The sequence below is a fragment of the Rhamphochromis longiceps genome, linkage group LG7 (assembly GCF_057381845.1).
Source record: "Rhamphochromis longiceps isolate RC_006_pf linkage group LG7, R_longiceps_female_GT1.1, whole genome shotgun sequence".
NCBI lineage: Eukaryota > Metazoa > Chordata > Actinopteri > Cichliformes > Cichlidae > Rhamphochromis > Rhamphochromis longiceps.
In genome coordinates this window covers 26,593,075-26,605,907 of record NC_140563.1, presented here as the reverse complement: position 1 = coordinate 26,605,907, position 12,833 = coordinate 26,593,075, and the positions used below count along the sequence as shown (strand labels likewise).

The 12,833-nt window shown below is 41.0% G+C and overlaps 2 protein-coding genes across 4 annotated transcripts in view; one reads left to right on the top strand and one right to left on the bottom strand.

Annotated features, from left to right (window-relative positions):
* Positions 1-5,962, top strand: part of bcar1 (BCAR1 scaffold protein, Cas family member) — a 51,026-nt gene extending 45,064 nt beyond the window's left edge. For all 3 annotated transcript variants that reach the window (XM_085413105.1, XM_085413104.1, XM_085413103.1), the window contains exons 6-8: positions 1,066-1,935; positions 3,205-3,294; positions 4,341-5,962. In XM_085413105.1, the coding sequence (XP_085269231.1) occupies positions 1,066-1,935; positions 3,205-3,294; positions 4,341-4,886 (1,506 nt within the window). In that variant the 3' untranslated portion in view covers positions 4,887-5,962. The remainder of the gene's footprint in view (positions 1-1,065; positions 1,936-3,204; positions 3,295-4,340) is intronic.
* Positions 5,963-6,793: 831 nt separating this feature from the next.
* On the bottom strand, positions 6,794-11,487 carry LOC146665421 (uncharacterized). Its single transcript, XM_085413107.1, has 7 exons — positions 11,289-11,487; positions 10,414-10,468; positions 9,802-9,998; positions 9,446-9,503; positions 7,993-8,108; positions 7,584-7,694; positions 6,794-6,966 (listed from the first exon to the last, which is right to left on the bottom strand). The coding sequence occupies exons 1-7, from the start codon at positions 11,433-11,435 to the stop codon at positions 6,853-6,855; spliced, it is 798 nt and encodes a 265-aa protein (XP_085269233.1). The 5' UTR covers positions 11,436-11,487; the 3' UTR covers positions 6,794-6,852.
* Between the last annotated feature and the right edge of the window lie 1,346 nt (positions 11,488-12,833).

The following is a 12,833-nucleotide window of genomic DNA, read 5'->3' as shown; positions in this document are numbered from 1 at the left end:
CAGCTTTATTCATGCAGACCCACAACAGTGACAGACAGAGCCGCGGTGCTTGTGTGATATTAATCACATGCTTCGTTGAACAGTATGTTAAGTGGTGTATAATATATGAGGTTGAACTTGTGGTTATTTTAATAACTACTTTAATAATTCAAAAGGCTGCATCCTATAAGTAGCTGTGTGAATGCAGCGATGCACACACACACACGCACACAAACTGTCTTACTTTTAAAATGAAAATGAACGGCTCCAGCTGCTGTATGATGCTGCAGTTATGATAAACTCAGGTTTATCTCACCAAGAAGCTCAACATTGTGTACAAACCCAGGAGTTTAAACATTAGTAGTGTGTTAACCTGACCTGAAAACATAGTCTTCATTGAAGGCTTAACACAAAATAGTGTTTCAGTTATCGTTTATTCATTTTAGGCTAGAATTAATGTGAAGTTGTAGAGCCAAGTTGATAACAATTTCAGCGAGCTAAGTAACCCAAAGATGTATAAAAGACATGTAGTCATATGTTGCATGCCTATAATGTGATGTGACTAGGTCGGACTTATTAAGGCTGCCATTATAAGTCGTGCCACGGCTGCACATTCATGCATGAAGCCTACACTTAAGATGCCATCAGATTAAATGAATAATACACCCCACTCTTGGCAGTAAATCCAGCCGTTATTAAAAGCTGCTGTTTAATCCAAGCTGTGACTGCTGTTCAGCTAGCGTCTCTGCTGTCTGGCATTGCTCGTGGTTTCTAATGAAGGGCTGCTTTGCAGGCCTGCTGGTTTTCACAATTTTGTAATTGTCAGTTTAACTGTGGATCGGTTGATTTTTTTTCTACTCCTCAGTCATTTGCAAATAATTTTCTGTTTATTATTCCTTTTATTCTCTCTGTAATAACGTGTATGTATTATTTTATTTATCTATTTATTTAGTCTTGTTTCCTTGTAAAAAAATAATAAGACCATCAATGCATGATTGTTTTACTGATGAAACTAACGCAGTTAGCTTAGCACACAATCAGGAAATGGGTGACTTGATTCTAATGCTACGCTAATGTGTTTTGCAGGTTGTACGTGATGCCCAGTCAGCCAGTGAAGAGCTGTCCATGTCTTTCAAGCGGCTGTCTGCCTCAAGCACAGGAAGCACAAGGAGCAATCACTCTGCTTCTTCATTAGATATGGTTCCTGTCCGCGACACCACCTCGCTTCCTGCTCCTGGCTCCATTCCAGGGAAACCCCTGGTCTTGGAAATGGATCAGGCCATGGAACGTCTGTCTCGTCTTCAGCAAGCTGTTGAGTCCAGTGTTTCCTTCATGATGTCATTCATCACAGGCAACTGGAGAAGCCCGGCTCATCTTGAAGGAAACCTCCCAGCCATTCATCAGGCTGCCGACAGGGTGCGTACCACTGTCCGAGATTTCTTAGAATTTGCCCGAGGCGCCGTGGCGAATGCTGCCCAGGCCACAGACCGCTCACTGCAGGCCAAACTGGGCCGCCAGGTCGGGAAGATGGAGGAGATCTTCCAGAATTTGATTCGACATAGTCAGAGCTTAGACGCTATTTCTTGGTCACACGCAGCACTCACAGCACCACCGCCGGGAGGGGATGACTTAGATCGACTGATCATGACGGCGCGAGGTATCCCTGACGATGCCAAGCAGCTTGCTTCTTTTCTCCATGGCAACGCTTCACTGCTCTTTAAAAAGACCACTCGCCAGCAGCAAATGCCTCTTCCTCCTATCCCAGGGGAGCTTAGTGGTCACACAACAGGATCTGGAAGTGGAAGCTATCAAGGAGGGGAGAAAGTGAACATTCAGTCACGGCCCCTTCCCTCCCCACCAAAGTTTACTGCTGCAGAAGAAGAGGAAGGTGTGGAGAGACCATATGAGACCACAGAGGAAGGATGGATGGAGGACTATGACTACGTACATCTGCAGGTACACACAGACACAGATTTGAGCCCTTTACAATAACAGGAATCACATATTAGCTTGGCAGTGTGACTGTATGTTTACATTAGCACATTTAGAAAATCCGCTCAGATTTGGCACTGATTGTACCAGAGCTCCCAAAGCTCCACACATCTGAAGCATCTGCTAATGATTCAGTTATAGGAGGCTGGTGGTAGAGAGAGACAGCCTACGTATATAAATAACATAAGCAGAATCATATCAGTTCACCATTTTTCCTGCTTCTACAGCAGCTACTCACTACTGCTGGCTTGAGTGTCCCAAGAGACTTACTGTTTCAGTAGTCGTCAGGTCCAGTCACTCGGCCATAATGGTTTCAATCATTGTTTGGTCTTTAAACTTGTCTGTTTGACTACAGGGACTTAATGTTTGCTGCACTTAATTCCTAAAACCCCCTGCATGTCCAAGACCATCACATGAAGCCTTGCTATGCGTCATGAGTGTTTCCCTGCAGAAACGAAGTGTCAAATCACGGCTCTGCGTAAAAAAAGTCTCCTCTGTAATTGCAGCTTTAACTGGTACAAGCGTGTGAATGAATCTCTGAGTTTTCTGTGAGCAGCTGCTCTCCATTTCCTAAAACGCTCTGTGGTTTATGGGTGTCACAGTGGTGCAGTCGTTAGCACTGTCTCTCCACCAGAGAGAGAACTGGGCTCATGGCAGATTCCTACCTCTCCCTGAGCCCAGTTCTGCTGGAGGTTTCTTCCTGTTAGTAGGGAGTTTTTCCTTCCCACTTTCACCAAGTGTTTGCTCACAGGGGGTTGACTGATTGTTGGGATTCTCTATGTATTACTGTACGGTCTTTACCTTACAATATAAAGTGGGTAGAGGCAACAGATGTGATTTGGTGCTGTATAAATAAAACTGAATTGAATTGATCACACTTTGGTTCTGACCACTTACACAGCCATGACTTAAGAATTATTCTTTACTGTGTTTACTATGTCACATTGTTTGACACAACACTTCCGGAAAAAATACCAAATGCTCATTAAACAGTGAAAACATTACAAGTGAGGCTGTAAGACTGTACTACACGTTTTCTAATCAAAGAAGTCTCTGACAAGTATTTTAGCAAGACTAAGAAAAATATAAGAGGGAAAATGGTGCTCCAGCACTGATCGATCACTTCCTGTTTGTCACCAACAAAGACGTGTTTTAGATTGAGTGGTGTGTGTGTCTCTATGGGTGGGTGTACATGTAGTGTACTAACTGTGTGTCTATTTGCTGATCTGTCAGGGAAAGGAAGAGTTTGAGAAGAACCAACGACAGCTGCTGGAGAAAGGCAACATTATCCGAAACAATAAGACACAGCTGGAGCAGCAGCAGGTACGTGTCTGTAGGACACCTCAGTGTGAGGACACCGGAGGAGCTGAGGATCAAAACACCGAGCTTCGGTGGACCATCTGCTTCTCCTCGCGAGCTGCCTCCTGTCTCCTACGCTACACCTCTACCTTCACTGTGCCTTACTGGTTCTTACATTTCTTTGACAAAGTCAGACCAAATAACAGTAAACAAATAAACTGCTTCAGTGGTTCTTAATAACTGAGGGACAAATGACCTCCAACACCAGCTCTCACACACACACACACACACACACACACACACACACACACACACACACACACACACTGTACATTTGTTACAAAGCTTTGAACTGTGTATGAAATTCTTTTGATTTGGATTTGGATTCATCACTACAAGCGACCCACTGGAGGTGGGAGTGCGAACTTTCACATGGCAACAATGAACAAAGGAAACCGACAATTCAATTCAATTTTATTTATATAGCGCCAAATCACAACAAAAGTCGCCTCAAGGCGCTTCATACACAAGCTTCGAACACAACCCAGATTTCAGAGCAAACGCCATTGCTCCAAATTGTTTACACTACAGCCTGCATTCATTTAATTATTCATTATTTATTATACTCTGTGCACTCTCTGCCTGCAATTTAGACTCATCAGTTAATCTAACCTCCCTGATTTGTAAGCCAGAGTTATGGAGGGCCGTGAAAATGCAGAGCAAATGTCACACAGAAAGGCCCTAACTGAGCAGGACTGCTTGCTGCTCCAGCAGCCAGCAGCGTTGGCCAACATGTGATTTTTCACTTTTAGCTGTTGCTTGCTGAAATAGAAAACAGTACGAGTTTTTAGTGGCAGCTTTTCTAGAAAGTAAAATCTGTCAGAGTTTGGTGGCTTAGTGTTTTGTTCAACCCAGAGCTTTAGTATTTAGTAGGTCAGTATGAACAGAACAGGCACAAATCTCAGAGAGGACTTTTGTTGGACAATTTAAAACAACGGAAAGAAATTCTAACTTGTTGTCATTGCAGATTCTAGTTATTAACTGTGTCTTCATTCTTTATCATCTTCCAGATTAAACAGTTTGAGCGTTTGGAGCAGGAGGTCAGCCGGCCAATCAACAACGACATGACCGGTTGGGTTCCATCCGCACACAACTCTCTGGCAAACTACCTGGCCCAGAACGGCTCTGGAGGCCCCGCCTCCTCCAAGTTGTGCCACGGTGACCGTCAGCTTATTCTCTTCTATCAAGAGCAATGCGAGCAGAACGTCACCACGGTGACAAATGCCATCGATGCCTTTTTTACTGCTGTCAACTCCAACCAGCCACCAAAGATATTTGTGGCACACAGCAAGTTTGTCATTCTCAGCGCACACAAGCTGGTCTTCATTGGTGACACGCTGTCACGCCAGGCCAAATCTCCAGAAGTGAGGGCACGGGTAGCCCAAAGCAGCAACAGCCTCTGTGAAAAACTCAAAGACATTGTGATCAGTACGAAGACAGCAGCACTTCAGTATCCTTCCCCTGGAGCCTCCAGAGAGATGACAGAGAAGGTGAGGGAGCTTGCAGGGTGTACTCAGCATTTAAGGATGGTTCTGGGACAGCTCTTAGTGATGTAGAGGCAGAGGGGGAGGAGGAAAACAAACCAAACAGTGACTGAAATATTCCAGAACCTCGGAGCAGTGAATCTTCGCAGTAACACTGGGCAGACAACCCTCTGTACCCCATACAGCACTAACTAGGAGAACCTGGAGTTTGCTGGATCACAAAGTGCTGCACAAAACCCTGAACACCCTTCAGGTGTGTGAGGAGTCCCGTGTGCCTCTACAGGATGAGGCTTGCTATCTCTTACAGTCCTGGCATGCATGGAAATCCTGAGTGATCCTGTCCTTGGGGTCTGGGACCCTGTTTCGGACCGGGAGCACCAATTTTACTCCCATCCTTCGCTTCCTCCCTGTGCTGCCTTTCACTGGGACCATTTCATCCCATTTCCACTCTGCACTTTTTATTCTAGACAAAAAAAAAAAAAACATTTTCTCGTCAGTGGGCTGGGCCATAGGCTGTAAAATAATCAGTGTAAATATTTAAGTTACCTATGTATTCAGAAAATCAGAAAAAAGAAGACTATAGCACTTGCAGTGCATACACGTAAGAAAAGATGGGAACATAACTGTAGTTTTTAGACAGAACATCAGTAACTGTCATATTGCTATACCGTATAATTAAAATGTAATATGGCTCTGATTCTCGATCCTAATATAATTATTGTTATGGATGTGTAAATTGCAGATGATATGTATGACTCTGTGTTGTCGAATGTCGGAATGCTTTTCCATCCCCAATACAGGCAAACTTTCCAAACCCCACACAGGAGCACGCCGTGTGTGTCTGAGCCGTCTGAGGCTTGCTGAGTTGTCCACTCTGCATCCGGTTCCCCCCGAGCACACAACGCTGCTGCCAAAACATGCCGACATAGCCGTGCAGGTGCGGGACTGCAGATGCGATTATTTCCACGCCATCTAAGATGTTTATTTTAATTTTATTTTATTTTTGAAAACTGTATGTATTTTTTAATAGGCATGTAAAAGTCAAAAGGAATGAGAGTTTAAAGACAGCAAATGCAATTAAACCTGCATTTCCTTTTCTCTGGTCTCGTCATATTGTGTATTTTTTATTATTAAATAGTTGAAAATGATACGTAGTGTCAGACTCACTACTGGAATTACCTGAGAAAATGCAGGCAGTTTGCACAGGTATCTGTTTTGCCATAATTTCCTAATAACCAAAGATGATCTCAATTCTATGTATAAACGTCAAAGGTCTCAGTCTGCTACACGTGGTCAGCTATCAGATTTCTCTCTCGGCAAGAGAAAATTAGTAGATCTTCTTTTTTTTTTTTTTAAGGTTAAAGGAAAACTGTCTCGTTATATTTTTATGACATTGAAGAAAGACTAATGGGAATGTGACAGGTTGGGAACAAAACCGGTTTATCACTTTATTACAGAAGCAAACATGTAGAGTAAAATTATTTCCCCAGCTGTTAGCACTCATGTTTATAATAATATCTGTTACTACAGAGCATTTGGAAGCCACAGCCTTTGTGAAAGACAACACAGACGCCTTAACAACCATCTGAAGTTCAAATGTTGTTCATTCCAGTGCTAATTTTCTCTGTATACTATCATTTCTATGCCACCTCCAAACTATAAACTCTGCTTACTGGCTGAAATGCTTATAGAGATGTTAATATGATTAATGAATCTTTACATATAATACTGTCTGAAATTTCAGATTAAATTTTATTCCACTGTAGGAAATTATTGTCTCCCCGCAATGAAAACAGACAAATTTCTAAGCATGGCCAGATTATAGATCGTGAAGTCATTTCATTTCCTCTCTGGTGAACCGTGGCCAGCAGTTCAGTTTGCAGAAAGCTTCTAGTACATGTTAAAAAAAAGAAAAGAATAAAATTAATTAAAAAAATCTCCTCCTCAATGCTTTATTATGTTTATATTCGTGTATGTTTTTTCTCATTTGAATTTTAACCTGAAAACATTGTCTATTAGCCTGGTTTTGACATGACGGCTACCAGGGGATGGTGTTGCCCTGCCAGTCCAGAAGCATCCCGCTGTCTTTGTTGCTAAGTGACGATATCACACTAAGCATGCCAAGTACGCTGTCCACGGTGGTCAAAGGAGCCTGTGGGAGACAACAGACACACAAAAGAAGAAAGTCACTGGAAAGGAAGCGGCTGGATCAGAACAAGCTTTATGATTTCTAATATGGGGAAGGCTAACAAGCTAAACGCTAAAAATGAAGTTTATTTTTGTTTGCAGTTTCAAGATTAGAGATTTAAAATGATCATTATTGGAGAAAAGGATGGTCGTGGTGTGGTTGTTAGCACTTTCATCTCATATCAACATTGATATTATGTAAAATGTAATTGGATTATCAAAAATAAATCAGAAAACAGAATCGGTGAGTGTTTCATGCTGTGTTTGTCTTTTTATTACTAAGCTGCTCTTACTTACCCTGAACTTACAATAATGCATCCAAATGTATAAATCTCAGAGCTAGTACAAGCAGTGATGTAATGCTAGGACTTACATTACGCTTGTCTAGTGAAACGTACAACGATATAAGGTTTTACATAAGCACAGTACTTGTTTGACCTAAAAGAACTTTCTGGAATCTGTAACAGAGATTTGGTGGGTTTCAGCAAATGTGATTGTTTCATATGAAAGCTGTTTAAAGGAAAACCATAATGTTTAAATGTATTCACTGAATAAAGTATTTTAAAGTTTTCATCACGTCACCTTTTCTCCTCCCATCTCAGTTTGGACCCAGCCTGGGTGTATGGCTGTCACCACTATATTGTGAGTCTTGAAGTCTTCGGCTTGACAGCGAGTCAGCATGTTCAGTGCTGCCTGATGACAGGAGAAACAGCACATTTCTTTATTGTTAAGCGTAATACAAACATATAAGTATTACACTTATTGAAATTATTATTAATTATTAATCAATACAGGTGTCTAAAGCCAAACAACTGAACCACATGATGCTTTAATTACTGCGTGTCAAGCTCCTTTCACTGAATCTGGTCTATGTCATTGAATCACAGTTACTTATTAAAATGTTAGTAAAGAAAAACTCTAAAAGATAAGCACAGACAGAATAAACAAGTTTAGGAAGAAAGTCAGGATATTTGATTCTTTTTAACAGTACCTTGCTTATTCTATAAGGATACATCTGTGCTGCTGAGAAGGTCTCTGGACATTTCTCTATGGATGAAATAGCTGTGGAGATGTTGATGATGGCTGAGCTGCAGGCAGTTTTATTATCTAAGACAAAGTGGGACAAACAGATTAGCATCATGACTGGGAAACGAAAAGAACTGTGTGTGTGAGGATAGTTTGCATCTCTGAACCTGCACCAACCAACACGTTCTGTGATGCAATCCACCTGCGAAAGAATTCAAATCTATTTACTTTTGTAAATGTATTAATGCAGAGAAAACGCTCCACTCTTCTTTAAGTATAACTGTCTAGAATTCTGCATATTCTGTCGTATTTTCTAGTCCTATTCAGGAAAGGATCTGGCGAGATTACACCTCTCTGCTGACAAACTGTGTGTGCCCCCAGAAGATCCGGAGTGGCTTGATGGATGGATATAACGGTTGTATTAATGTCTTTCATTCATTGACAATTGAAGAATATTTAATTTCTTTGCTTTGAGCAAATCTTGGGTTTTTGGATCGCACTATGAAGCTCCGTCTGCTCATTGTTGCAGCATTAGTCTGAATGTGAGCAGAGTGCAGCCCTGTACTCTCAGTTCATCCTGCTGCTTCTATCAGCAGTCAGATAATTAATAAACACCAGTGACCCACTTCCATTGGCAGCCATACGTGCCCATGCCGATCATGAGCTGTTTCTCTCCTCCACACTTTACTTTTCCATTCCGGTACAAAATAATCGCCATTTAAACGTTACTCTGTCTCTCTTCTACAAGGTGTCTTTGTCGTGTCTTCCTTCACTCATCTCCAACCAGTTGCAGCAATTGGTTGGCCGCTGCTCCCTGACCCTGGCTCTGTTGGAGGTTTCTTCCTGTGAAAAGGGAGTTTTTCCTTCCCACTGTCGGCAAGCGCTTGCTCATAGAGGTTGTCTGATTGTTGGGATTCTCTATGTATTACTGTAGGGTCCTTACTTTACAATATAAAGTGTCTTGAGGCAACCATTGTTGTGATTTGGCAATTGAATTGAATTGAACTGGCTTTAGGAGGTGGATAACTTGCAGCTAGGCAAATCTTCAACTCAGCTTTTTGTAAATTGGATATAATCTCATATTAACTCTTATCAGGCAAGCTAATCCCATTACTTTAATATGAAAGCTCAAATGGACCCCTGTACTGCCAAGCCGGGGTACCACTCACACATTTACAACACATTATTTCGTGCCTTTGAATTTTGCTTGTCATGCACACAGGACATTTGGGCTTAATTATTTTGCCTGCTTATAATTCAAAGTTATGGGGATCAAATCACTGACCTTCTGACCAAATAACCTAGTCACAGTTGCAGTGAGATGGAGCATGAAACCATAAGTATGTACTCACTCCACTGAGTGTTTTCCCAATGATGGTATCCTACATTCAACATAACATGAAAGAACAGATACATACCATTGCCCTTTGCAGAAGAATCCCTCTGTGCTGCTTTTTTCAGGAGTGGAAGAAACATCTGAAAGTACAAAACTTACAGTTTACATGTGTGAAATTATAGCACATTTAAAAAATAAAATAAAATGAAAGATGTGAAATAAAAATGTGAAACTCCCATCAAATATGTTAAACCTAAGAAATGAGTCTGTTTCAAAAATGTAATGTAAGGAGTAAAAAGTAGAGGTGTTTGGGTAAAAATCTGGGAAGTGAAAGTACAATGTTCTCAGAACATGAAATACTCAAAGCACAAATACCTGAAAATTCTACTTGCGTAACAAAGTATTTGTACTTCCCACGTCTGCAGAGAACAAACCAACCTTTGCAATGGTAAATGGTCCAACCACATTGGTTTCATACACCTCCATCATGTCGTTTTTCTTGGTAGCAGATAATGCTCCTGACAAGGCCGGTTTCCTAATACCAGCATTGTTGATAAGGATATTCAACCCAGCATCCCCGATCTGATCTTGCACAGCCTGCACAGCAGCTGAGATACTTTCCTCATCTGCAACATCTACAGGTAGATGTATAGAAATACAAATCATAATGACCAAGGTCTTTTGAATGTCAAAAAAAAACTGTGGAAGATTATGAGTTTAAAAAAAAGGTTTCATTTCTATGTATGTATTTGCCTTTGAATCTCAGATTCTCAAGTGAATATTTCAACACTTCCATTATTATGTGAGAGGCCTGATGAGATTAAAGTAAGGCACTATCAAAAACCTGATTCCACCCGTAGTGGGAAGGTTCTCAGATTTTAATAACTAAGTTGTAAGTAAGAAATCAGTGCATAGACTCAGCAACACTTCCAGAATTCACTGTCTGTGAGCCTCCAGTGTTTTAGTGTCATAATTGGAAATGTTTCAGCACACATTTGGAAATGGTGTTGGAAGTGTATGCAGAGTTAAATGAAGGCGGATTGTTTTTACCTAGCTTGATTATAGTGATCTTTCCAGGATGTCGGGTGGTTAACTGTCTCAGTGCCTGAAGGGAACAGAAAGAATATATATAAATATTTATGTTGTTATTCCATGAAATCACGTCTATAGCCAGTGACTCACAACAGAAATGATTGATGTGCATACAAATCTAAGGCTTGTCCTCAGGAATTCCAGATTCCAAAGCAACAGTGTAAGGAGAACGTGTATGTACAGTTAAGATGTTAACTGTCAATAGCAAATGTATTGTCCAACAATCTGTGACTGAAGGGAAATAAATGAACAACCCGGAGAATGCAGCAACACTTAAATTGAGAACACAACTAATGCACACCGATTTGTTGCAGACCTTATATACACTTTTCACTGTTTCGTAGTGATCAAAACTGACATATCAAGTTGCCTTCAACAGCTTTGCTACATCTTTTGCTTCTGTGCTGAAAATGGAGCCTGCGAGAGAAGTTTTGCAGCCAGACCCCCGTAGAGTTAGCCGTGCTACACCGTCACACTTTGAAACCAAATGAAAGATGTTTATACCAAATTTGTTGACTAGTTTTAGACTATTAGGTTAGCTTAGGCCTTGTAAAATGAAAATGGACCCCTCTTCATACTTTCATGACTTTTTTTATGTTGTATTCTCATAATTACAAGATGATATTATGATAAAGTTATCTGCAGATGCTGACAATAACAACATAACAATTTATTTACAATACAAAGTTGTGTTGTTGTGATTTGGCACTATATAAGTAAAATAAGTGAAATGAACAGATGATACACAGTCAACCTTCACATGTGTGCATGTGAGGGTTGCTCTAGCAGTTGATGTGAGAACCACAAGAAGCATTTATGTGTAACAGTCTCACCTCAGTTCTGCTTCCTTCAGGCTCTCTGGAGCAGGCATAGATGTGAGCCTCTTGTCCTGTCGTCTCTGCCAGCTGTTTCACCAGCTCCAAACCAAGGCCTCTGTTGGCCCCTGTCACTAAAATGTTCCCTTTCAGTTCCACTGGCATGTTGGCTGATCCGCTGGTCAAACAGTAGCTCCTGCCTGACTATTCTTTTGAGAGTAACTGAGCATGTGTTAGAGTGTGCTGCCGCTGTTGCACCATTTGAAAAAAAAACACCTTGTGTGTGACAACATAAGGTGGCTTGCAAAAGTATTCGGCCCCCTTGAACTTTCCCACATTTTGTCACATTACAGCTACAAACATGAATCAATTTTATTGAAAGACCACGTGAAAGACCAACACAAAGTGGTGTACACGTGAGAAGTGGAACGAAAATCATACATGATTCCAAACATTTTTTACAAATAAATAACTGAAAAGTGGGTGACTGGGTGTTTTGTCACCTATTCCATTACTACTGCCAGCCAACACCAGAAAACCTATAGATTTTTATAAGCCAGTTTACAGCTTTTTCTTTTCAGAGTGCATAGTTAGCGATAGGATTTAAAGTATCCAAATGATGTACATTAAAAATTATTAAAAAAGACTGTAATAGTGTCAAGACTATAAATATGTGGAAAGTGTGAGGTTGACCACTGCTGGAGAAAGATGAAGTTACCCAATGGCCAAACACAAAAAAAGAAGAAATGGCCTCATCCAGTCTTAGAAAACACAGTTTTGACAGAATCTAAAGTGAAAGATGTACACTAATGAAAAAGGGATCATCTCAGTCCAAAGACTTAAGAAGACTAATGTTTAATTTGTAATATTTATTACAAGATTACAAGGTAACATTATTATTATGTTCTTGTCAGTGCATATGCCCAAAGGTTGGATGTCCGAAGAGAAAGAGGAATTCTGGAGTAAGCTGGGAGAAAAAAGTTGTGGCTTTCTTACCTAATGCTCTCTAGTGTTTCGCCAGCAGAGCCAGATATTTTCTTCAGACTGTTCAAAAATAGCATTTATGATGAAATTGCTGAAGGCACAAGCTTTAAAGACAGGACAAGCAGTTTTGAAGTCAAATCTGAATCTGTCGTCAGAAGTTTATTAATAAATTTCAAAGTGTTTTCAGCAAGGGCACACAGTACACCCGGCCTGGCGAGGCAAAGCTGGAGTGTCGGACTGCAGCTTGTCGGTCTGGTGACTCAAACGGGCTCTCCTCCACACTGTCCTCATTTATAAAGTGCTTTACAAAGCTGGACATTACAGCTAACAACTGGAGTTTCAGTGCTGCTAGCCAAATAGGACGAGTCAATTACTGCCAAAGAGACAGACAGTGAAGGTGGAAGTATATCCTCAGTGTCTTAACATAAAACTCATTGTTGCAGCAAGTGGGGCAGCACAAATGTAATCCCCTTAAAGTGATGTTAACTAATGTAAGTGAAGGAAACGGCTTCCAGGGCCTAATCCGTGGATCGGCTTCCTCCGAGGCGTGGGCGTCTATCAGCAGAGATTGTACCTTCA